The sequence below is a fragment of the Sphaerodactylus townsendi genome, linkage group LG08 (genome assembly GCF_021028975.2).
Source record: "Sphaerodactylus townsendi isolate TG3544 linkage group LG08, MPM_Stown_v2.3, whole genome shotgun sequence".
Lineage (NCBI taxonomy): Eukaryota > Metazoa > Chordata > Lepidosauria > Squamata > Sphaerodactylidae > Sphaerodactylus > Sphaerodactylus townsendi.
Window position 1 is genome coordinate 92446480 of NC_059432.1, and position 25304 is coordinate 92471783.

The following is a 25304-nucleotide window of genomic DNA, read 5'->3' on the forward strand; positions in this document are numbered from 1 at the left end:
CCCTCAACTTGCCCCCAACATTTTGTGTGCTGCTGAAGGGATTCTCCCTGCCTCTATTCGCTGAAGGCTACCCCAGACCTTTTGCTCTGCAGGCTCTGATTCTGGGCACATTTTCAGTCCAAAAGGTATGTAGTTGTACTCAGCTCATCCTTCCAATTCTGGCAATAGATAATTTTTCTATTTTTTTTTTTAAATTGAGGACCTATCTTCATAGCAATGCTGACACACATAAGACAATCTTAGCTGCTCAGAGGACTGATTTACCTCCCATTGAGAAGCATTGGGTAGACCTGCTCTCCATGGATGTCTTAAAGTTTTTTTAATAGAAAAACCTTTTTTGGTACAGTGTGGAACAGGCCAGTGGCTGCTTTCCTTTCCATGCTGTTTCTTTTCTCCTTAAAGCACTCCATGCATCTACTATTCAGTCTGTTATTAAACTTGCCTGCAGCTTCATAAATAATATGATTTTGCAAACAGAGCTAATGGCAGCTTGAGAAAGGCTGTGAGAAGAAGAAAGCAGGGCAGTAGGGAAGATAGCTGTAACTTCTGGCTGTGGGCCCCAGTTGCAAGCAGAAATGGGAGTCACAAACATCTGATTCAAAGTCCATATATTGTCACCAAACAAATATAAGGACTTTGCAACATCAGCAACTTTTAACACCCAAAGAGCCTGTGGGCCTGTTTTCCACAGAAAAGAAAACACTTAGAGCCGCAAATACTTTTTGACATCTAAAATGAAGATAACACTGTATATATTCTCATGCAGGGAGAAGTTCCTTTCTTTGGGGTCCATTTTTACCCATCAAAGCAAAAAAAAAAAAAAAGGGGGGGGGGTAAAAAGCCTGTTGTTTTGTACATGAGTCAAATGTCCAGCAATAGAACCCCCATTTCACACATTTCTCTTTTCTTGTGTTGAAAGGCACTGATTATGCCCCCCCCAAAGAACCCCCTCAAATTCCACTTGGATGGTGGATAAAAATTGGTGCCTTTAATGGGGTTGTCAACTTCCAGGGGGGGCTGAACTTCTCCCACCCCCTGAGAAAATGTCTGCCATGGAGGGTGAACTCGACAGCCATATTTCTCACTGAGCATGGCCCCTGACCTGGTCTCAAGCTAAAGCTTCTGAGAATCTACCCCCAAATGTCCTGGGATTTGCCCGCCAGGAGTTGGCAGCCTGTGACAACCATGGCTGAAGATGATCCCAGCCTTCCTCCCTTCCACGGTCTACAAGCTTACGCTCCACTGGCTTACTCTGAAGTAAACCTTCCTCTGAAGTAAACCTTCCTCTGAAGTAGATAAAGCAGCTGTATGGTATGCATAAACCTTCCTCTGAAGTAAACACTTACAAGGTTTTCCCCATGCACTCCTGCCCTCCTTGGCAATGCAGAAGCAAACAATTCCCACCCACCCCCGTATCCCCAGCAAACAGCCCCGACAAGTGCAACCTTGCAGGGCTGCAGGTAATAACTCCTTTAAAACCTGACATCATCTTTCTCACCTGGACTCAGCCAGGCTACCATCTACCAGGAAAGCCCCTGGAGCTCAGCGGGGCTGCTGGGGAGTCTGTAACCCAAGGTGGTGCTGTTGGGGTCCCCCATGTGGTCCCGCCCCCCAAGAAGGACCCAGGGGAGCGGGAAACGAGGGCATCCAAAGCAGGGTCAACCCCTGACCCTCCATTCAAGGGGGGTGGACTGAGGTTAGGATTGCACTGAAAATCTGCGCTCCTGCAACTCCCTCCCATTTCCAGCTTTCGCTGCTCACCTGTTCAAGAGGATCCACCAGTGGTGCTCCGCCCCTGCCCTGCACTGTCATCACCGGCATCAGCCAACCAGGCAGCTGAGACAGGGAAGCCAGCAGTGGCTTGGGATAGCCGTCTTGGGCTGTGCATCTCTAGGAACAGGGACTCTTTCCCATTAACCCTTAGGGCGACTCTCCAAAGGAGGCTGAGAGGACCCAAGCCACTTGAGGCCGCAGTGCAAGGACGAAAGAGCCACATGCGGCTCTCGAGCCGCAGGTTGCAGACCCCTGATCTAAAGGGTACCTAGGTTTTAGCAGAAGGGAGAAACTGGATTCAGTAGTGGAAGGGAAGTATCTCTGGATTCAACCCATTCAGTTGTTTAGGAGGTGTGTATATTTTAAAAAATCTAGTTGACTTGTAACTAACAGTATAACATGTTGGAAACATATGCAGTAGATTTTTTAAATGTATGTTTAAAAAGGAAAGGGTAAATGAAACAAAGAGGCATCTGAAACATGTGTGCTACAAATGCACAAATCAAGGAATCATATGTAAAATGCCACAATCACTTAGCAACAATGAACAACTTTATTCAGAATAAACAAAGAAGGGAACACAAGGCCTACCATAACCCTTCTTAGCTGTTGGTCTACCAGATTTTCTCAGCCATAATCTATGCCAGATTTTTGGTACCCTTGTTCTACTATGAAATGAGAAACAGATTTTGAACTACAGCTAGCTGCAGGTCCTTGGGCTGGAGATATGGATTCCAGGTGATCCACTACAACAGTGGGAAAAGATACCACAAATTACTGTTGGAGTGGCAGCATAACATGACTTGAAATGACGCTGGAGCATTGCATTGCTGTAGTGACGTGCTTCTGGATTCACTCCAGAAGTACCATCATGCCGTTCCTTTAACAGCATTCCCCATGCCTCTGCCCTCCCCAGTCTCTTACATGGCTGGAGATGATGGGACTTGCAGTGGCATAGGAGGTTAAGAGGTCGTGTATCTAATCTGGAGGAACTGGGTTTGATTCCCAGCTCTGCCGCCTGAGCTGTGAAGGCTTATCTGGGGAATTCAGATTAGCCTGTACACTCCCACACATGTCAGCTGAGTGACCTTGGGCTAGTCACAGCTTTTCGGAGCTCTCTCAGCCCCACCTACCTCACAGGGTGTTTGTTGTGAGGGGGGAAGGGCAAGGAGATTGTAAGCCCCTTTGAAACTCCTGCAGGAGAGAAAAGGGGGGATATAAATTCAAACTCTTCTTCTTCTTCTCCTCTTCCTCCTCCTCCTGCTCCTCCTGCTCCTCCTGCTCCTGCTCCTGCTCCTGCTCCTGCTCCTCCTCCTCCTCCTCCTCCTCCTCCTCCTCCTCCTTCTTCTTCTTCCATGGACCAAAACCATGTGGAAAAAAGAGGGAAAGAAGAGAGCTGGATAAAGTTCACTGCAAAACGTGACTGCTTGTAACCTGTTCAGTAAATACACAACTATAAACCTAATTTGTCTTTATTTTATTTATTTATTTATTTTATTTATTTATTAGATTTAATATACCGCCCTATCCCCGAAGGGCTCAGGGCAGTGAACAAGATAAAATATTATATATAAAAACATACATACAGTTTAAAAACAGTTACATTCTAAAACCATGTCCCACGAAACCCATATACGACCCTCCCCAGAAAGGAATAATGGGTCTTACTGATGTTAAAGACCCCTGTAATCAGAGGGAGGGGGACAGAGGCACCGTCCGCATCAGTGGCTGGTCTCTCCAAAGGCCCGGTGGCTTTAGGGGAATTAATGGGGAAAATACTCTCTCAAATCTGGGTCTGTTACAATGTAATGAATGAAACAGCTGGACATCTCTTACTGAAAAGGAAGATTGCTTGTGTGGTGTTGGTTTATATTAATTTTGTGGTATAAAGCTCTTGTTCTAATTTTGTTTAAATGGCCAAGTTAAAATCCTGAACATTCTGCCAAGCCCATACCTGCCAGAACATGGTAAGTGGGCTAAGCTAAGAAAACGACAGGGTTGTTACGAAGAAAGAAACAAGGGCCTGTTGGTGAAAATGATGTGGAAAGTGGCATCATTCCGGAAGTCAGCACTTGCATATGTTTGATGGTTTGTAGTCATGCGATTAATTAGCTCATGGAGGAATTTTCCTTATCTTTTATAGGAAAGAGCAAGGCTTGGGTAGCAGAGCGGAGTGTATAAATATATTTTAACTGTCCCCAGGCAGCTGCTTAGGTGAGGGCCAGTTTTATTACAGATAAGGGAAGAATGTGCATATGGAAGCATATAGGAACCAAAAAAAGTTTAATTAGTTGAGAGGGCCCCAAAGAGTTTTAACACTGAAGAGATGAAGCCTGCTGTCTTTTGGAGAAAGCAGCTAAAACTAGAGGCAGTGTCAGTACACACCAGCTTGCTGTTTCTTGGGGAAAAAATGTCGGAACTCAGGTGAAGTAAAGTTCAACATAACATAGTTCAAATCAAACTTAATGGGTATGGTCCTAGACCAGCAGTATAAATATGATACATAAAAATGGAAAGCACACAGCTACTGCATACAGTTAAAATATTTGTAAGATTAGTTACAAGGTTTACAAAGTGTGGGAATAGCCACAATAAAATAAATATGATCCTTTATGATAAGACAAATCTAGCTGCATGCCTTTCTTCAGAGTGGTTGATACCTTCATCTGGAGCAACCCATGAAATTGAAAATATGCTGTTAGCCAAGTGCCATGAGATCTACAGAAGACTTGATAGATCTCCTTTCTTGCATAAGCATAAGCATAGCATAAGCATTTATTGTCATTGTGCACGCACAATGAAAATTTACAGCAGCATTCCTCGATGCACACAATTTCAGACTCATACCCCATCCTCACTTTCCCCTTCCTCCACCCATCCCTACACAGCCCCAAACACATCAACACGAAGCCCTGGAGTTCAGCATCGCCACAGCTCTAGAGTAGAAGCTGTCTCTAAGCCTCTTTGTCCTAGTTTTTATAGACTTGTATCGTCTGCCAGATGGTAACAGTTCAAAAAGAGTGTGCTGGATGAGACGGATGAGATGGATGAGACGGTTGAGATGGATCTCTCAGAATATTTTGGGCTTTCTTTAGGCTTCGGGAATTTTAGAGTTCTAGGAATTATAGAGTTATTGAGTTCACAGGGATGCTAAAGCAGGGTGGGAATGATAATTTAGGAACTTGCGAGGGTACCTGACAAGTGGGCTGCATTTAGTTTAGTGGATCAAATGGTTTACAAACCTGCTTTGCAGCAATCCTTATTCCTTTGTGATTTGCCATGATGGTGGCTCATAAAGGGTTGGAATGTATGCAACTGAGAAAGGAACTCCCTTTCCTAGTTAAAAAATAATCTACAGTAGACGAGAGCATGACTTGAGCTATTTTTGCTGTTTCCATTGCACCACCAGTCAAATCAGTTTGATTTGAGTTCATTGTTTGTTTCACACGATAGCTCAGAGTGATGGAAATCCACTGAAATTATGAAGGTCTTCAGTGGGTTCTGGAGTGTACTGTCACCACTCTGAATAAACGACAGAATCTGAGATTGCAGAAAGTATGGTAGCAAAAGACCAATGGACTCTTTGTCGGCAAACTGTATGACTCCAAAAGGTCTAAAGGTCTATATAGCAAATTCCTTTGCTTTGCATGGTTCAAAGTAAATGGTTGAAAACTGTTAAAAATAGGTTTCTGTCCTATTTCCTCTATTGTACCCATTTCTTGGTCACTTACTGATGTCCTTTGGTTGCTTCAGTAAGTACTTGATTATACTATTAAAGATATCAAATCCAAAGAAGTACAGACAGGAAAATTGCTCATGGTCTCTCCCCAGGGCCCTCCTGAGTCTAATCCAGTGGCTCTCAACCTTCCTAATGCTGTGACCCTTTAATATAGTTCCTCATGTTGTGGTGACCCCCAACTCTAACATTTATCCATTTTATAGATGGAGAACACTGATGCAGAGAGTCTTAGACGACCCCTGTGAAAGGGTCGTTCAACCCCCAAAGGGGTCGCGACCCACAGGTTGAGAACCGCTGGTCTAGTCCATGAGGGTACATCACACACTGTTAACAACTGGTAAGCCTCCTATGGAGATGATTTTACTCACTACTGTGTTTATTTTTTTCCAACAGTAGTAATAATGTGGGGCGTAAATTGGCGTTGGGCCATCTTCGTCATAATGAACATTGTCGCTGAGCTGAACATTGAGGGTAAAAGTACCCCATCCCCCAAGCACACTAAGATCAAAGCCATTAAAATGGAAGTCACTGAAAGTCTTGACACATCTGTTGCTGCACCTACTGAAGATGACCTTTTCACAGAAATGGCTGAAACCAGCGACACGACGACAGAGCTGTCCACACCAAACTACGCCTTCAGAACTGCCACCACACTCTTCCCCTTTGAAAACTTTACCCTTGATTCGGCTGACTTCTTCTTTAACTGCTGTGATTGCTGTACTCCAACTGCAGGGCAGAAAGGGGAACCCGGAGAACCTGGCCTGCCAGGTAAGGAAAAGTGAAGCCAATGCTTACTGATGTTATTGTGTCATCGAAGAAGGCTGATTCAACATTATTTATACAGAAATCTAGGAACAGTCTAAATATATAAATAACAAGACCCGACCTGCATGCTTGCATGGCAGGGGGTTATAGCATTCACAGTTCTCTCCCCACACCTTTTTATTGTGGCCACAATCTCTGCAAGGTGGGCTGGGATGACAATTGGTGACCAGCCTGATATCATATACCCAGCAAGACTCATGGCTAAGGGACAATCTGAATTTGTAACCAGCTGTGGTTTCATTTTTCAAGGAATGTATTGTTTCATTGGATGTCACTCCTTTGACTTAGTGGTTCTCTAGTTGAGAGCCAGCATGGTGTAGTGGTTAAGAGCAGGTGGACACTAATCTGGAGAGCGGGTTTGATTACCAATTCCTCCACATGAGCAGCAGATTCTTATCCGGTGAACCAGATTTGTTTGGTTCTTCACTCCTACATTCCTGTCGGGTGACCTTGAGCTAGTCACAGTTCGTTTAGAACTCTCTCAGCCGCACCTACCTCACAAGGTGTCTGTGGAGGAAAGGAGTTTGTAAACTGCCCTGAGTCTTCTTAAAGGAACGAAAGGGGCGTATAAATCCAAACTCTTCTGCTGCTTCTTCTCCTGATGTAAGAATTCTTCCTCTTGACTTTTTAACACAGGGTTGAAAGGAGAGATGGGAGAAAAAGGCCTTCCAGGTCTAGCAGGAATTCCTGGACTGCAAGGCCCCAAAGGATTCAAAGGAGAAAAAGGTACAAACGGTAATAAAATGTGGAGGGACCATGATATGGTAGAGAGGGATGACTTTATGGCATACTCCAATCACATCAGTTCTCAAAAGCTAAGCAGGGTCAGTACTTGGATGGGAGACCACCAAGGAAGACTTTGCAGAGAAAGGCTATGGCCAGCCACTTCTGCCTAATCAATTGCTTTGAAAACCCTTTGCTGGGATTGCCATAAGTCACTTGTTCTTTGGCAGCACTTATGTACGTAGTCATAAAATTGACATTTCAAAAAGGAATATGGATTTATTTTTCATAGCCGCATTTCCCACAGAAAGATAGAAGCCATGTGATAAATTATTTCTTACAGTCCCATTTCTACTGATTCTGCTTAGATCCATACCCAGTCATAGCACAGACATAGCACAGGGAACAAGGTGCTTGCAGAGGTTTTAAGCCTTTGGTAGCTTATTTTTTTTTAAAGCCTTATGCCTTTTCATTTAAAACGCACACACATACACATGCTATATTATTATTTCCCATACTTGATGTAATCACAACATTCATGCTAAATATAGATCGTTCATAACTTCTGCTGTCATTATGAACCAACTTGGTAGTAGCCAAGAAAGAAAAAAACCCATTATTTTTGGTTCCATGATAAAACTCCAGTTATCTAGCTTTGTCAGTAATAGGTCTTACAAACATTGTTGTATTCATGGAAGAGACAACTAAATTGTTCATTTTTATGACTTAGTCAACCTAAGAAAAAGTGTAGTATAAGTCACTCAAGAGGTAGTATTGTCACAAAAAATGTTAATTAAAAATACTTCGGTGACAATATCTTAGGAGATAAAGGAGAACATGGTGACCAAGGAGCAAATGGAATCCCAGGATTTGCAGGCAAACCAGGAGAACAAGGTAAGTCACCCACAATTTGAGAGAAGTCATTGGAATGGAACTATTCACAAAATGTTTCACATTTTAATGCAGTTCTTCTGCGTTACCATCATACTATTCAATAAACTGTCAATTTCCCAAATAATGCTATCATATAGATGGTAAAATATACCACTAGAGAGATACATCCAAATCAATTTTAAATTCAAAGCAGAGAACTCACAAGGACTTTCAGGGGATATCTCATTTCCAATGTATCCTCTCAACCAGCTGTTTCCTCTTCCCCAGCAGACCTTATAACTTCTCCCCTTTTCCCCTTTTCTCTTTCACACTCACTCACCCACCCACCCACCTATCTTTATCTGCCCACCCCAGTCATTAGCTTTCCCATCTTCCATCCCCCTGGCAGCCTCTCCCATGAAAAGACTGGTCAAATTGTGAAGGCTGTGTGAGTTGGGTGGTGGCTACCTCCAGGCTTGGAAAAGTTGCACAATAGCAAGTCAGCAAAATGAGAAGCACAGTGGCTGCTGCTGGCTTGGGAGAGTCATGTGGCAATGTGTTGCATGTTGGCTGCCATTGGGCCTGGCCAAGTTATGCAAGCTGCATAGTAGTGAGTCATCCATGTGAATCAGCTGCTGGTTGCCAGCAGGCAAGTCATACAGTAGTTAGTTGCACAGCAACTGCCTCTGAGCCTGGCCAAACTAGGCAAATAGTGCCGTAGTGAGCCATCTGCACAAGTCTCTTGGTTGCTGTTGACAAACCAGGTGAAGTTGCAGGTTAGGGAGTTGTCTGGTTGAGTTGTGTGGTAGCTGCTGCTGAGCCCAGGCAAGTTGAGCCCAGTTGAGTCACACAGTGCTTACCACCAAACCTGGCTGAGTTGCACAAGTTGTATGGTAGCAAATTGTTTGGGGGCCTGCTGCCAGACCTTGTTAAGTAGCATGGTGGTCACTACTGGGCCAGGCCAAGTTGCTTAGCACTGAGCTGACTGGATGAACCATGTTGTGGTCACTACCATCAAGTTGGAAGAGAGTGTTATGGGTATGGGTAGTCTGACAAAACCCCACAAATCAGTGGGTTCTAGATTAAATCAAGCTTGAGACAATCTAGGCCTACCCCTCACCTGTTCCACCTTTTGCTCTTCTGTGAGCAGAGTGCCCAGTGGTGGCGAACCTTTGGCACTCCAGATGTTATGGACTATTGGCCATGCTGGTAGGGGCTGATGGGAGTTGTAGTCCATAACATCTGGAGTGCCAAAGGTTCGCCACCACGGGTAGGGTATCACTGCTATTGGAGAGAATTTCAAATCCTGGTTTAAAATGTGATTTTAAATGGGCTATTATATTTATATTACTGTATATGGGGAATTAGTTATTCTTCTGACATAGTGTTTGTTATAATACATATGTTGGTAACCATCCTGAGCCTAAAAGGGAAGGGCAGTATAAAAGTCTGGTAGATAAATAAATAAACTGTCCCTAGAAATTAAAATTACTAAACTTAGGCTATCTTACTTTGGTGACATTATAAGAAGACAAGAGTCACTGGAAAATACAATTATAGTAGGAAAAGTTGAAAGCAGCAGGAAAAGAGGAAGGCCCAAGATGAGATGGATTGACTCTATAAAGGACTCTATAACCCTCAGTTTCCAAAATCTGGGCAAAGCTGTTAACAATAGGATGTTTTGAAGAACACTGATACATAAGGTCAACATGATTCAGAAGTGACTCGATGGCGCTAAACACATATACACTACCTCCAAGGTTGGCCAACTTGTATAGATGGTGTGGCAGTGAGACATCTAGTAATTATTACCCTGGTAAGTTCTCCCTTCTTCAGGGGACTTGATGGAGAATGGAGGGGTGAGTTCATTTCCAAGCTATTTTGGCCTCCCATTCCACACCTGCTGACCACATTTGATTGACAGAAACTAAGGATCAGAAGGCCTGATAATGTTGTTTCTTAAAGCTACAAGTATGATTGTTTCTATTATTTTGAGGAATTTTAATCCCCCAATTCACATTTTAAAAGATTTGACATTTTCTGCTCATCTGGATTTTTCCTCAGGATTGCACAGAGCCCCCCCCCCCCCCGCACCAACAGCTCCATTTTGTGTGTTTTTTAATCCAGTCAAGAATTAGATATATAGTATCTGATGGTCATCTTCATAAGTATAATATAAAATGTACATGTTCAAATACAATGATTTTATACACTGGCATTTTAGTGGGAACTGATTAATGTTGATTCTTCTTTTCTCTGAAATGTTTTAAAATATTTCCTAGGTCCCAGTGGAACATATTAAATGACACTTGTTATTTAATGTGCAGTGGTCTAAAAGTCCTGCTACCATGTTAAAAAAATCATCTGTCAGAGAGGCTTTCTGACAAAAAATTAGATCAAAAAAGTCTAACAAAACAGGTTTGCCACCTCTGCTTTTATCTGCTCTTCACATTGCCCTGGACTAGCCAACATTTAAGTCCTGCTTATGTGATCACTGGGCTTTCTTGATGTACAGGAGTTTCTTACCATGTGCCTTTTGTTACGTGACAACTGTACATGTATAGGTCATACATTTTTCAGGAATATATTGGCAAGGTGTCCTGTCTGAACAGAAGTCTATAGAGTCAAGGCAACATCTCTGCCCACTGCTGAACCAAGGGCGAGTGGATATCAGTATAGAAAGGACAACATTAAAAATGTGATATGGTTTCTTTATAGCACTGTCTATATAAGGGATTTTCTAGAATCTTCCAAAGAAATGGCTGAAGGTAAGATATTTAGCCTGGCAAGCATATAGGCTCTGCGTTGTTGTAGATTAAGTGATGGAAGCAGGATGCTGGATAACTGGGAGATGGCAAAAGTGGGAATTCAAGACCTCTGGAATAGACTGTCTGCTGGCACTTAAAAGTGCCACCCTTAGTTATGGTGGTGATAGCTCTGACAGGGCTAGAATGCTTCTTGATCTTGTGTGACTTGAGAGGTGTTGAGAAGAAACCTCAAGGGCTGCAGCTGATTCAATGATGGAGAGTTCTGAGTCTAAAAGAGAAGGCAATCGAGTCTCCCTGGGGTTCTCCTGGAGGTTATTATTATTATTATTTATTAAATTTCATATACCACCCACCCCTCGAAGAGCTCTGTTGAAGGGGGTTCCTGGAATTTCCCTCGTTTCTGCATCCTGGGGTGATTCCAGAAAATCCTTGTTGTTAGTCTTCAGCTTCTTCATACTTGGGGGAGAAACTGTTGCTGGACCTCCACTTCAGCAAAGGACATTGCAGCTGAGGTCAGTGTGTGAAACAGACCACAGAGTTATTTGAAGTTTATTTATTTTAATGGCCTTGTCTATTTCTTTCTTTGCCATTTTTTTAGGTGAAATTGGACTTAAAGGCGACAAAGGAAACTATGGCCTGCCTGGAGCGAAGGGTCAAAAGGGTTCCAAGGGGGACACGTGTGAGAATGGCACCAAAGGCGAGAAAGGAGACAAGGGGGAGCTGGGATTGCAAGGGATCGATGGGGAAAATGGAGACAAAGGAGAAAAGGGGGAGGTTGGCGAGAAGGGTTATTGTGGCGACCCTGGCGAGAAGGGGGATAAGGGAGAAAGAGGGGAAATGGGATTAAAAGGGGAAAAGGGCATCAAAGGAGACATGGGAGTAGACGGCATGCATGGTGTGGATGGGATAAAAGGAGAAAAGGGTGACCCAGGTATCAGAGGTGAAAAAGGAGACCCAGGCCCAACTGGGATGATGGGACCTCCTGGGATGAAAGGATTTCCTGGTTTCAAAGGAATCCGGGGGGTTCCTGGGAAAAAAGGTGCAAGAGGGCCCAAAGGTTCAAAGGGGGAGACCTCAAGCACTCCAAAATCAGCTTTCAGTGTGGGCTTATCCAAACCTTTCCCACCCCCGAATGTTCCTATTAAATTTGACAAGATTCTATATAATGACCAGGATAGTTATAATCCTTTGACTGGGAAATTCAACTGCAGCATTGCTGGGGCATATATCTTCTCTTATCATATGACCATCAGAGGGCGGCCTGCTCGAATTAGTATTGTGGCCCAAAACAGGAAGATGGTCAAAACCCGGGAGACTCTGTATGGTCAGGAGATAGACCAGGCTTCATTCCTTACGATTTTGAAATTAAATGTGGGGGATCAGGTTTGGCTGGAGGTTACGCGGGACTGGAATGGAGTTTACGTTAGCGCGGAAGACGACAGCATATTCTCTGGCTTCCTTTTGTATCCAGATGACGTATTTGAAACCCTATTATAAGTGCGACTTTAAGAGAATTGCCAAGAAACATTTCCTTCCTCTGTTGTTATTTTAGAGAAATGTATTTCATAATCCATATCCTAGTTCATATATTTATATGTATAATGACCTGCATTCATTTACTAAAGCATCCTAAATATGAGACGTGTATTGTGAGGTAATAATTTTCACGGCCACTTAGGAAAATATTATAAAATGATGTTCTCTCATAAGGGATTTTTTCACATTCGAAATCTGTGGTAGCTAATTAGGTCACTGAAATTACCCCATGGTATCACTTTAGTTTTTGATTAATGCAGACATTTGGCAGTCTCACATATGTTCCTCCTGCTTTGGAGTTAAAATCAATATTCTAGAATAACTGAACAACAGTTGTAGAATTTTACCCAGAATCAAATACACTGAATATGAAAAATATCCTTTGATCATTTCATCCAATCATGTGAATAGATTTTAAAATGTTTGCTGCTCAATCCAACATCAAATGATAATATAACATTTGATGTAGAGACTGAACCGTATAATCAATGTATAAAACCTTACCATGCATCAAATGGCTGTTGTGCTTAAATAAATCATATTCATTTGGAACTCTGTGTAATAAAGAAAGATGACTGGTTGACTGAGAATGTTTTATTCCCCTTATGTGACAAGTAGAACTGAAACAAACTTGTTAACAAATTGAATGATCAAGTACAGCAAGAGCATACGATGACTATGAACACGATCCCTTATTTATGATCTGGGCAATGTAAATAGCAATTCTTGACAGAAAATATATTATGAGAAACCTGGCCAATGCCTGATCTACAGCATTAAGTCCCATTTTTATTTAGCCCTCCTTAGCTCATGCTGTGCACCTTCTCTTTCAGGCTTTGACCCTCTCTTGTTGGACTACCAATCTTTGTCAAGACTTTCCTTTACCTTGTTCTCCACACTTACTTGAGATTCATAACCTCATCAACCAGTTTGATGAATGGGCTTTTATCAGTGCCATCTTCCGCCTTATCTTTTCCACTGTGGCTCCAGCTACTAGTCAGGCAAGGAGGAGTCAAGTAAGTGTGTGTGTGTGTGTGTGTGTGTGTGTGTGTGTGTGTGTGTGTGTGTGTGTGTGAGAGAGAGAGAGAGAGAGAGAGAGAGAGAGAGAGAGAGAGAGAGAGAGAGAGAGAGAGATATTGAGGAGGGACATTCCTGTGTGTTTATATGTCCATATTAGAGGAGAATGACAGCAAAGGAAGGTTACTCACCTGACCCATCATCTTTTCTACCAATTCTGTGTATGTATGTAAATTTGAATGGAGAATGTGAGTGGATGGAGAGCAAAGGTACTCACTTCTCTTCTCCTCTTCTCTCACTTTCACCATATTAGACCTAGTTCAGTGATCCCCAGTGTGATACCCATGGGCCCCCAAATCGCAGGGTGTTCAAGAAAAGAGATAAGTAGAGGCTGTTTGCCATTGTTTTCCTTAGCATAGCAACCCCAGTCTTCATTGATGGCTTCCCATCCAGACCCTGCTTTGCTCTCAAGTTCTGATGAGATCAGATCAATGTAGGTCCTGTTGTCTACCTCCTTTTCACAAACAGCTGTCCCCAAAAGCAAACAAAAAGTCCCATGTTTTGTCCTCCTCACAAGAACAAGATGTGCTTCAAAAGAACAGAGGCAGAATTGCCAGTGGGCAGAGTCTGTTCTCAGAGCAGAGGTTGACGCAACATGTTTGACAGCGGTTCTGTCACTGTTTCTAGTCGCTTGTTTATACCCTGTTCAGGTGTGTTGTGTTCAGGGGGATATTGTTTCTTTTCAGACATGTTCTCCTGATCGCCTGATCTGCTAATGCTACCCTGGGACCAAGGCCACCTGCACAGATGAAGACTTTGACAGTTGCAGTTGCCATAATAAGTTGCTTGACGCAGCAGTCCACCCTCAGCAGTGTGTGCTTTTTAAGAAGGCTGTAGCATTTGTCACTGCCATTAACCTGTAGCTCGGTAAGACATCCCAGCTCAGCAGAGCTTTCTTTCATCTCCTCTCATGGGTGCAACACAAAAGGAATGTTTACCAGTGGAGCTAAGCTGCTTGGTAACATACAGCTTCGGGTTCTTGGGCCTGTCTGAGAGGAAAACAAAAGTACTTCAATGGCAACACAGTGACTTCATGAAAAATTCAGGATATCACAACTTCACTTCAGAGCTTTCCTCTGAAAGGAGCATATCATTTTTTTTTGTAACTGCATTTGCTGGAACAAGGATTATACATATTTTTGTGATTCATCAAAGTTTTGTAGTGGTCAACTGTAGGCAAGCACCAAAAAGGAGGGGAGAGGAAAGAACTCCACAGAACAGGGAGCCTCAAAGGTTGAGCTATAAACTATAAAAACTATAAAAACTATAAAAACTATAATCAAATAATTATATTTATTATACAGTGTACACCAAAAAAAGTCTGTTAAAAACACAGGGCCTGGAACACAGGCTACACATTTTAAAAATCAGTATGAGCTGTTACAAAGATCTCAGATACTGTTGATCACAGGTGTCAAACTCGTGGCCCTCCAGATGTTATGGACTACAGTTCCCATCATCCCCTGCCAGCACCATGTTGGCAGGGGATGATGGGAACTGTAGTCCATAACATCTGGAGGGCCACGAGTTTGACACCTGCGCTGTTGATGATACAATCAGCATGATTAACAATGCAGGACCAACGGCTTTTTGGCCCAAGCGACCTTTCTCAGCGGTCACAAATGCAAAACAAGATTATTAAAGAAAACACATCTAGAATTGCACCTTACAGGTATTTTTGTCTGAAAATGGGAAATCCTAAGAAGAGGGAAATAAAAAAGAACCTAATTAAAATAACCTGTGTTGTTATTTTGACTGGAATTTTTTTGAACAAATGATTGAATATAAGATCCTATATCTTGTGTGGCATGAAGTTGCCTATTCACTGTTGAAATTGGCGTACACAGAAATATAGATAATGAAAATATATCCATAAGTTAAGTATAAGTTTCAGTTTATGTAAAACTCTCCCTACAGCAAAAATTGTCAGCCTCGAGGTGGACCTAAAGACCCCCCAGAATTACAGTTCATCTCCAAACTAAAGAGAAAATGAATGCTTCGGAGGGTGGGATTTATGGCATTGTTCCTATTCTCCCCAAACTCCGCCCCCAAATATCCATGAGTTTCCCAACCCATGGCAACCCGATTTCCCCACCTCCTGCTGGTACCCTGTTTCCCCGAAAATAAGACATCCCCTGAAAATAAGACGTAGTAGAGGTTTTGCTGAAGTGCTAAATATAAAGCATCCCCCGAAAGTAAGACGTAGCAAAGTTTTTGTTTGGAAGCATGCCCGTCGAACAGAACACTAGAGCATGCAGCTGTGGAGCGGAAAAATAAGACATCCCCTGAAAATAAGACATAGCGCATCTTTGGGACAAAAATTAATATAAGACACTGTCTTATTTTCGAGGAAACACGGTAGCTGGGCGGACCTGGTGACCATTTGTTTCCTTGATCAGAAAAGCATCTCCTGAGTTGCTAAAAGCTCCAGATGGTATTTGGATTGTTTTTGTCTTTTTAATTCTTTTTTTGCATTAAGAGCTCAAAATAACCCAGGAGCATTTATGATTGAGGAAGTGGAATATGTGTGCAGTTTTCCAACATAATGGCACTGATCCATATTTGCGACTCCTGTGGCTGCTTTATGCTGCCAAAAAAACCCCAATCACAGATCAAGGCCCTCATGTGTGGCCTGGCCTTGCCTACTTATAAGAACATAAGAACATAAGAACAAGCCAGCTGGATCAGACCAGAGTCCATCTAGTCGAGATTAGCCATGGTATAAACTTCATTATGAATGCAATTGTCAGTGGAAATTTCCTCACTTGGGTACTCTCAATGACCAAGAGATGAACAACTGATTCAACTCTCTCAATGTTCCTTTGTGAAGCTCCTCTCTAAGCAAAGCACCATACCAAGCAGCTTTGCCATGATTACTGTGGGGACAAGCAGTAGCATGTGGATCTCTGGCCCCCTCCACACAGCAAATGTATAGCGGGTTGCAGTCGGGATAAAGTAACCCGCTTTCCTGTTTTCGCATTCACATGCATTCGTGCAGTCAGCGATTGGAGCTCACAGAAACCATGCAGGTTGCTGTTGAGCCTTTGCACGGAGACACGTCTCTTTCTTTTCAATTTACTTCCCACCCGCGTGAGGGCTTTGCCCTCTTTGTGGAGATGAACGGAATTTAAGGCTTTGCCCTTTTCATGGAGATGAACTTAGAGGTTCTTGTGAATGCAACAATTTTAAGTGTCTTCAGGATCCCTACAACAAATGACTGAAGTTCACAATGGGGTACACAAGTATTTCTACAGCTGCAAGCATCATTATTTTTTTTAAATGCAAATGTCAAGTTTATATGTCAGATAACCCCAGTTTTTGGAACATCCCATGGAGTAAAAATTTCAGCAAATTAAATTCTCTCGATTCAAGCTTATGAGGATGGGGGTAACATGGGTAAATTAGTTGAATGCTAACTTTTCTTAAATTATTCTGTAAATATGTGTGCTGGGTGCTGGGGAAGCAGAAACAACTAGCCTACAGCAGTAACTTCTGAAGATAAGGCTGTTAAACTGAGAAAGCAGAGCTATAAAACATAACATCCCCTCCGGGGATGGGGCGGTATAAAAATCTAATAAAATAAATAATAAATAATAACCCTAAAGATTAAGATCATATTTTTAGCTCTTTGATGGGTAACCCGTCTAAGATGCAGAGCTTGGTCAAGATGCCTCAGGCTTCAAAGAATACATTTGAATTGTATTTATCCAGGCTTGTAAACTTTCCTTTTAAGTAGAGTAGTTTGAGAATAAATTGTAGCAATTCACTGCTTTTGACATTATTTGCGTATTGCTGCTGGGAATTACAGGATGTCAAGAGATATAACATCCAATTTTTGCTTATTTGAACATGACCTATTTTTAATCTCTGTTTATTAGATTTTCTCTCTGTTTTGTGCCTTCCTCCTACGAACTTGAGGCTGTGGATAGCATTCTTCTTTCCTTCATTGTATCCTCACAACAACTCTTTGAGTTAGCTTAGACCAAGACAGAATGATTGGCATAAGATTTCCACTCGTGGCTGAGTGGAAATTTGAATCTGGATCTCCCCAGGCCTAGTTTAATGCTGTGACCATAGCATTCTATAGCAATTCTTTAGCATTTCCATTAGGATGGGTGGCAAAGAGTACACTGCCCTAGTTTATTATTATCATCACCAAAAAGGTAAAGAAGAAGAAGAAGAGTTAGGACTTATATGCCACTTTTCTCTCCTGTAAGGAGACTCTTGCAAACTCCTTTTCCTTCATCTCCCCCCAACAGACACCTTGTAGACATGGGGGCTGAGGAACTGTCACTAGCCCAAGGTCATCCAACTGGAATGTTGGAGTAGGGAAACAAAGCCAGTTTATCAGGTAAGAATCTGCTGCTAATGTGGAGGAATGAGGAATTAAACCTGGTCCTTCAAATTAGAGTCCACTTGCTCTTAATCACTTCACCACTGTGACAGTGATCACTTGTTCTAATTAGGGTTGCCAATTCCTGGTTGGAAAAATCATGGAAATTTTGGAGTGAAGCCTGATGAAGGCAGGGTTTGAGAATGGGTGGGACCTCATTAGGGTATAACACCATTGAAAGTAGCCCTTTTCTCTAAGGGAAGTGACCTGGAAGAAGGGGAAGAACCTTCCTCTCTGCCTTCCACCTTCTCTGTCGTTAGCATGAGATGTAATAGGCTAGGTGAGAATTGGATTGCCAGTGTACCTAGAGGAGGCCAACTGGTTGTGGAGAAAGAGAGTAAAGCAATGACCACCCACTATGGCCATCTTGCTTTTTTCCTAAGTGGTTGTGGTGGTTGTAGTTGCACTCTCTTCGGCCTGTTTAGTTTCCTCTCAGCAGCTGCCCAGGTATGAGTATGAGAGTGCAGAGGCTGTGGAGAAGGGTAGGAGGTGGTTGAAGAGAACTGATCTTTACTTCCTATAGGTCCTTGGGGGCGAACCTTTGGCACTCCAGATGTTATGGACTACAATTCCCATCAGCCCCTGCCAGCATGGCCAATTGGCCATGCTGGCAGGGGTTGATGGGAATTGTAGTCCATAACATCTGGAGTGCCAAAGGTTCACCACCACTGCTATAGATGCTGTCTGAGACCAGCAGAGGCAGAACCAGGTACATAATGTCCACCAAGCTTTGAATCTACTTCTTCAAGGTGAGCAAACTCATCTAGAGTAGACTTTCCCTCAACCTGTTGACACACTAAATAGGAAACAAAATTCTTCGATGCATTGCTGTTAATATGGTGAATACAAAGTATCCATAGGATCTAAGCAACCACCCACGATCCATCGCATCTACGTCTGCCATTTTGTTTCTCTTTCTTTAAACATTTCACCTTGTTATGCTAAACCAGTGGCTCTCCACTGAGAAATCGTTTTCTGCTGTGTGAAATGTTAAGTCTTGGATTTATGCTGGTATTGTAAGCCTTAACGGGTCTCCATTCCGGCCTTGAAGTTATTAGCAACGCTATGTAGGAAAATTGGATTTTGTTTCAATGAGGACAAACTAATAAAACAACTACTGGTTTTTATTTTAGTTGGGCTGTGATTTAAGTAAGTAATACTCCATTTTATAGGACCCTTGGAGTACTCATCTGACATTTCTAGAGGTCTACATAAACTTTCATGGCCTTATAACAGTATATTAAGCTACAGGGTCTTCATAAATATGCAAAATAGCTTTAATAATATAGTCTATGATTGTTCATCAATTTGGTATTGAAAGAGCACCAATTTAGTCAATAAAAATGTCTGCCTATAATGCTCATATTCTCTAAGTTTATTTTACTTCATTCAAATGAATTAATAAAATGCTAGAATAGTTGGGTCACTGTAATTATGTGCCTGAAATTGTTTGAGTGGACATTTTGGGACTTTTAGCCCCAATACACAACTTTGTATCAATACACAACTTTGTTTGGAGACAGCGTAGTTTTGCAGATTATAGAAAACTGTTTCAGAAACTCAAATACAATGGTTATTTATTTACTACTTCAGGCAGCAGTGTTTGGTACACAAAGTACCTGTGTTTTATATTTTCAGATTAAAAATATACACCAGGAAACTGAAACATGGGGATGTGGATTGCTATTATTAATAGTTCCATAACACTTTTACATCTTCTTCCCAAACACACAGCACTAGTTTCTATGGGACATGTTTCCAAGTATTTAGTGCTTTCGTTTCTTGTGACCTTAGCAATGTACAGCAGAGATACTGCAGCACTCTTGTGGTCAGAATAACCAGATCAAGGTGAATGTGGTCCCTTAAAGGGTGAAGTTGGCTCTGAAAATTTGACATGATATGCAAGTGAGAGATCAAAGGAGGCATGTAGCGAGCGAGTTGCTTTTTCTTCAAAAATTGAAGAGACATGGTTCTTCTACTTTGTAGAGGAGTGAAGAATTGAACTCTTGTTTTCAGATTCCAATCTCTACTCCACATCAAGTTGATGTGCAGACAGGTCAGATTGGGGAGGCCTAAGGCATTGTGTATGATCGCTGATGGTGAATTCCTCAGAGATTTCTGTTGCTTTCTGAATGACTCGCAAGGTTGTTTTTAAGAACATAAGAACATAAGAACAAGCCAGCTGGATCAGACCAAAGTCCATCTAGTCCAGCTCTCTGCTACTCGCAGTGGCCCACCAGGTGCCTTGGGGAGCTCACATGTAGGATGTGAACGCAATGGCCTTCTGCGGCTGTTGCTCCCGATTACCTGGGCTCATTCCGCACACGCAAAATAATGCACTTTCAAGCTGCTTTCACAACTGTTTTTGCCATTCCGCACAGCTTCAAAGAGCCCTGAAAGCAGCCTGAAAGTGCATTATTCTGCGTGTGCGGAATGAGCCCTGGTCTGTTGAGGCATTTGCAGTCTCAGATCAAGGAGGATCAAGATTGGTAGCCATAGATCGACTTCTCCTCCATAAATCTGTCCAAGCTCTTTTTAAAGCTATCCAGGTTAGTGGCCATCACCACCTCCTGTGGCAGCATATTCCAAACACCAATCACACGTTGCGTGAAGAAGTGTTTCCTTTTATTAGTTCTAATTCTTCCCCCCAGCATTTTCAATGGATGCCCCCTGGTTCTAGTATTGTGAGAAAGAGAGAAACATTTCTCTCTGTCAACATTTTCTACCCCATGCATAATTTTGTAGACTTCAATCATATCCCCCCCTCAGCCGCCTCCTCTCCAAACTAAAGAGTCCCAAATGCTGCAGCCTCTCCTCATAGGGAAGGTGCTCCAGTCCCTCAATCATCCTTGTTGCCCTTCTCTGCACTTTTTCTATCTCCTCAGTATCCTTTTTAAGATTGTAATATATTGTCTCGAGCTCCTGGTTGAAGGTGTTAGAAAATCCTAAAGGAGATTTAGGTTCTGCTTACTGTTATCCAAACATTTGGGAACTTGCAAATTATTGCCTTGGCGAGGCACTTGTTTTATTGCCTTGGTGAGGCACTTGTTTTAGAATATTTTCAACTGCCTATGATAACATTCATGCCTCCCATATTGGAAGGGGAACCAAACAAACTACTGTTCTCAAGTTTTGCCAACTTATCCAATTTTATGATTCTTTACCAACTCCTGGAATTCTGTAGTAACTGGCTTAAACAGTCTTTTATCACTCATAGCTTAATGTTGGCCACTTTACCCAGCTGTACAAGATATCCCAAACTTGAAATAAGAGAAGCCCCTTACACCTTTCTGTTACAATTTTGTTTCACACTTCCTCCAAAGAACTGAGGGTAGCATTCATCCCTCCTTCTTCCCTTTTTAAAATTAGATTGAGAAAGAGTGACTGGGTCATGGTCACATTTCCTGGTCTCCACAGTTCTAGTCTCACATGGTAACCTCCCCTCTCCACATACTGTTGGCCCTCCCATGCTATGGCTCAATTTGGCACAAACACGCTGTGAACAACTTGCCCAGACATGGTCACAACAGGACTATAGCCTGGGAAATGGACAGGGGAACTAGTGTAGAACCCTAACTGGAGTATTGATTTGCTCTGCCTAAGACTTTTTAAAAACAGGCTTTTCAGTTTGTGACAAGTTTATTTAAAGAACTAGCAGTAGCCCACTGTACAAACAAGTACAATGGGTTCTAGAAAACTGATGGTGGGGGCCAACCCCTCCTGCCTTTCCTCCCCAATTGGCCCCGTAATTTAACATAGATGACAAACACTTAGCTTAATTATTCAATGTAAACAGCTTACTTATATATCCCCCCTACACATAGACAGCTTTCCCTAACCTTGCAAATGGACTCTCCTTTCTCAGATTCCCCCATCTCTTCTCTCTCTCTCTCTCTCTCTCTCACACACACACACACACACACACACACACAGAGAGAGAGAGAGAGAGAGAGAGAGAGAGAGAGAGGCTCCCCTAACCTTGCAAACAGACTCTTTTTTCTAAGATCCGCCCCCCCCCCCCCCGCAGAAGCTCCCCTAACTTTGCAAATGGGCTTTTCTGGTTCAACTGTGACTTAACAGAGTTTGTCCCATGTTCTCAGACAGGAAGTTTTTAAAAGTTCACCACAGGGACCTAGTCCTGGTAGGGAGAAATGCACACTGGGAGGGGGGGAGGAGGTAAGTATGGCTTCCTACAGCAAGGGCTTCTAGTAAGTGGTATCCTTGTTCCTCCAGGAGAAGCTGGAATCTGGGTCCTCCTGGTTGGCCAAGGACAACACTTCCCAGTAACCCTTGCTTGTTCTGGTTTGTAGTTGGGAACACTTTGCTCTATTTTATAGTAAGATAATAGCTTCTTTTTAGACATGTTCTTGTTGGTCTTCCAGTCAAGTACTAACCAAGACCAACACTGCTTACCTTTTGAGATCTGTTGAGATCAGGCTTGTCTGGGCCACCCCAGACTTCTCCTGGTTAAGATTAGGGTTTTTAAGATTACCCTTACATTTAAGTCATCCTGTCACCTGAAATGGTAGGGTCTGTTCCTTTAGGATGGAGAATTAGCAGGGGCAAACCTTGAGTTTACAGGGGTGGGATAACTGAGATCTCCCTTAACTTTATGGGGGCCTTAAAAACCACAGGGGGGTGTGTGTGCAGAAATAAAGTTTAACAATATTTATTAGAAAATTAAAGTAAAAAAAACATACACACAACTGGTAAAAATACAAACACCTAGAATTTTGAAGATGCCTAGGATTTACAGAGAGGTCAGGTGATAGGTTTAGAAAGGAGTAGTTCACTGTAGGGAGAGTGATAGTTACCTGTCCAGAAGAGATTAAGGTCCAAGGAAAGCAGATTTCAACTTCGGTGTTGAATTCCAAAAGAAGAGGGTAGAGCAACACTAGGCACAGTGCAACTGAACCAGAGTTTAGTCCAGAAAGCTCTGAGCAATGAACTGTTGCCTGGACAGCCCAGTCATAGGAAAATTTGGCCCTCTAATTATGTTAAGAAAGCTAATTTTCCGAAGCAGAGTTCCTGTTCTCTGAGGAGAACAATGCAGTGGACAATGATTTGACGAGTCACAGCCGGGGAGGATCCAGTGGTTGATTAAATTTTAGGTGGAATTGATGAAATCACGGCTCCAGGGGTATTCTAATTCAAAGTGAGGTTGAGTGGTTCCCAGGAGTGGGGCAGAAGGGTATGATAAGATGAGCAAGGTAATATTAGCTGGCAGGAAAACTTATGACGTTAGGCTGGGTGGCATTTAGCACATCTTTATTTAACAAGACAGCAGGTGTGCTGACTTAAGGGCTGTTGCCATTGTCACTCCAAATAGCACTACTGAATCTTCAGGAAAGCTGGAGCTGGCAGGTTTACATCCTAATGAAAGCTGAGGAACTTGCCCAGACAGATCCTTCCTATTGGTACCAGAGGCCAGGGCCAGGATATGACATCCATTTTACCCTGTAATGTGCATGGCATCTTTAGAAAGGATGGGTAGAGCGCTGTCTGAACCTCCTCCCCCTGTAATCCCATCAAAGGTCTGTCTGGTAACAATCCAGGTGGAAAAAGTCATTTAACAACTATGGGACACATGATAAATGGGACGACATATATTAAGGAAATTTTTGACTTGTGCAAAGTTATTACAAGTGGATGGAAGTGTATGAATTTAAAAAGAACAAAATTTGATTCTGCAAGTTCAAAGAGACTAAAATCCATTATGGGTTTTTGGTGTCAATGAAAGACTATAAACATTTCTATTGGTTCGGAAGAAATGGCTAATTTTTCCATTCATGTCTCTGAAGTCCCTCACAGTAATATGGCAGTCCCACCTCATAAGAAACCGTAGCTATGGCCATGAACTACACGCAGCCCCAAAGACAGCCCTAAGGTATGTGACAAAATCTGGATGCCTGCATATTGAGTTTCCCCCCTGCTTTCTATAAAGGGAAGCAGCTGGCTTGAAGTCTAGAATTTTGTTCCCAACTCATCATGATAAAAGAATGAGAAATGATTCCCCCCATAGCCTCAATCGATTGCTGTCCTAGTTCATGGAAAGTAAATGTCATGTTCAAGAACTTTTCATTAACTCTTGTATTTCCCCCCCAGTGGTAGTGACCTGGGGAAATCTAATTACCTAGGAAACTTCTATCCAGATGTAGCATCTGTCTTTCAATGAAGTCCTGCTGCTTTTACAGTGTTTGTGTCTGGGTCATCTAAGGTGCATGCAAGTCAAGGACCCAGACACAGCACACACAGTCAGTGACTCTGCCATCACCATAATAACTTAGGACCCTTCTGGTGCCCAATTATCTGCTCTAAACACAAGACTAAACTGTCCTTGAAGACCAGCTGCCTGGTGGCATGTGAGAATGTGTTTCCCCCATAAAACTAATAACCAGTGCAATTGCAAATTACCTCTTCCTTGCAAATTCCCCCTGCAGTCCCATAAAATGTGGTTGTGGTAGGGAAACTGGGTCAGTTAATTTATTAGTGAAAGCAGCACAGACTCTGTGGGTCTGTTGGTTTCTGGCACTTGACAATAATAGGTCCTGTGGTCTCCCATTAGGATGCAAATTGGTGAGGAAAATGTCTGTGGGATTGTGATATCTCAATGGATGTTTCTGATGCTCCTCAGAGCAGCTTTCATAGCAGCTGGGGACTGATTAGCTTAGCTTCTCTTGGATGACAAATGTCACATTTTCTTCTTGGGCATATGTTTCTTGGGTTGTTCATGCTGATGTCATCAGAGAGGGGGCATTAAGAGACCCCAGCCCAGAGAGGTGGCATTAAGAGACCCCAGCCCAGAATTATTTTTGCACAGTGATGTACCTTTGTACATGGGATCACATGCAGGATCATATGAAAGGGAAGTATATCTAGACTTACTCTACTGAAATGACATGAGGGAACTTCACAGATGCATAACTGTAGCATAACTGATACATCTGGAAAAAGATAATTAGACAGCAGTCTCTAGTTGCAGTGACAGCAGCTGCTTTGGATTATCCAAAGTAGGGTAACAGAGACCAACACTACCTTAACTTATTTATTTATTTATTTATTTATTTAATTGATTGATTGATTGATTGATTTCTAAACTGCCCTCCCCCTAAGGGCCCAGGGCAGTGAACAACAATGATATAAACAGCTTAAAATGTAACATAAAACTGATTAGCAGCAATAAAACCTGGAACCGTACAACGTCAGATGGTGTTCCACCCTCCCCCCCCCCACCATTATGCCCACGGGAGCCAGATGAAATGGCAGCGATGTATTTAACCAGGCTGGCCAAATGCCCATGTACGGTAACAGGTCCGGGTTCTTACAGGTCCCTCCATGGAGAAACCTCCTGCAGGTCCCGCAGGGCCCTGATCTCCCTTGGAAGCCTGTCCCACCAGGTAGGGGCCAGGGCTGTAAAAGCCCTGTACCTGGGGCGATATGGGGAGAGGCGGACTCGTAGGTATGCAGGTCCAAGGCCGTGAATGGCTTTGAAGGTCAAGACCAACACTTTAAACATGACCCGGAACTCGATTGGCAGCTAGTGCAGATGGTATAGGACCGGAGTAATCCGGTCCCTGCTAGATGCTCCTGTAAGAAG

At 42.7% G+C, this 25304-nt stretch overlaps 1 protein-coding gene across 1 annotated transcript in view; it reads left to right on the plus strand.

Annotated features, from left to right (window-relative positions):
* OTOL1 (otolin 1) overlaps positions 1-12818 on the plus strand; it is a 38389-nt gene extending 25571 nt beyond the window's left edge. The window contains exons 5-8 of the mRNA XM_048506929.1: positions 5906-6280; positions 6974-7063; positions 7883-7954; positions 11300-12818. Of these exons, the coding sequence (XP_048362886.1) occupies positions 5906-6280; positions 6974-7063; positions 7883-7954; positions 11300-12198 (1436 nt within the window). The 3' untranslated portion in view covers positions 12199-12818. The remainder of the gene's footprint in view (positions 1-5905; positions 6281-6973; positions 7064-7882; positions 7955-11299) is intronic.
* Positions 12819-25304: the final 12486 nt, after the last annotated feature.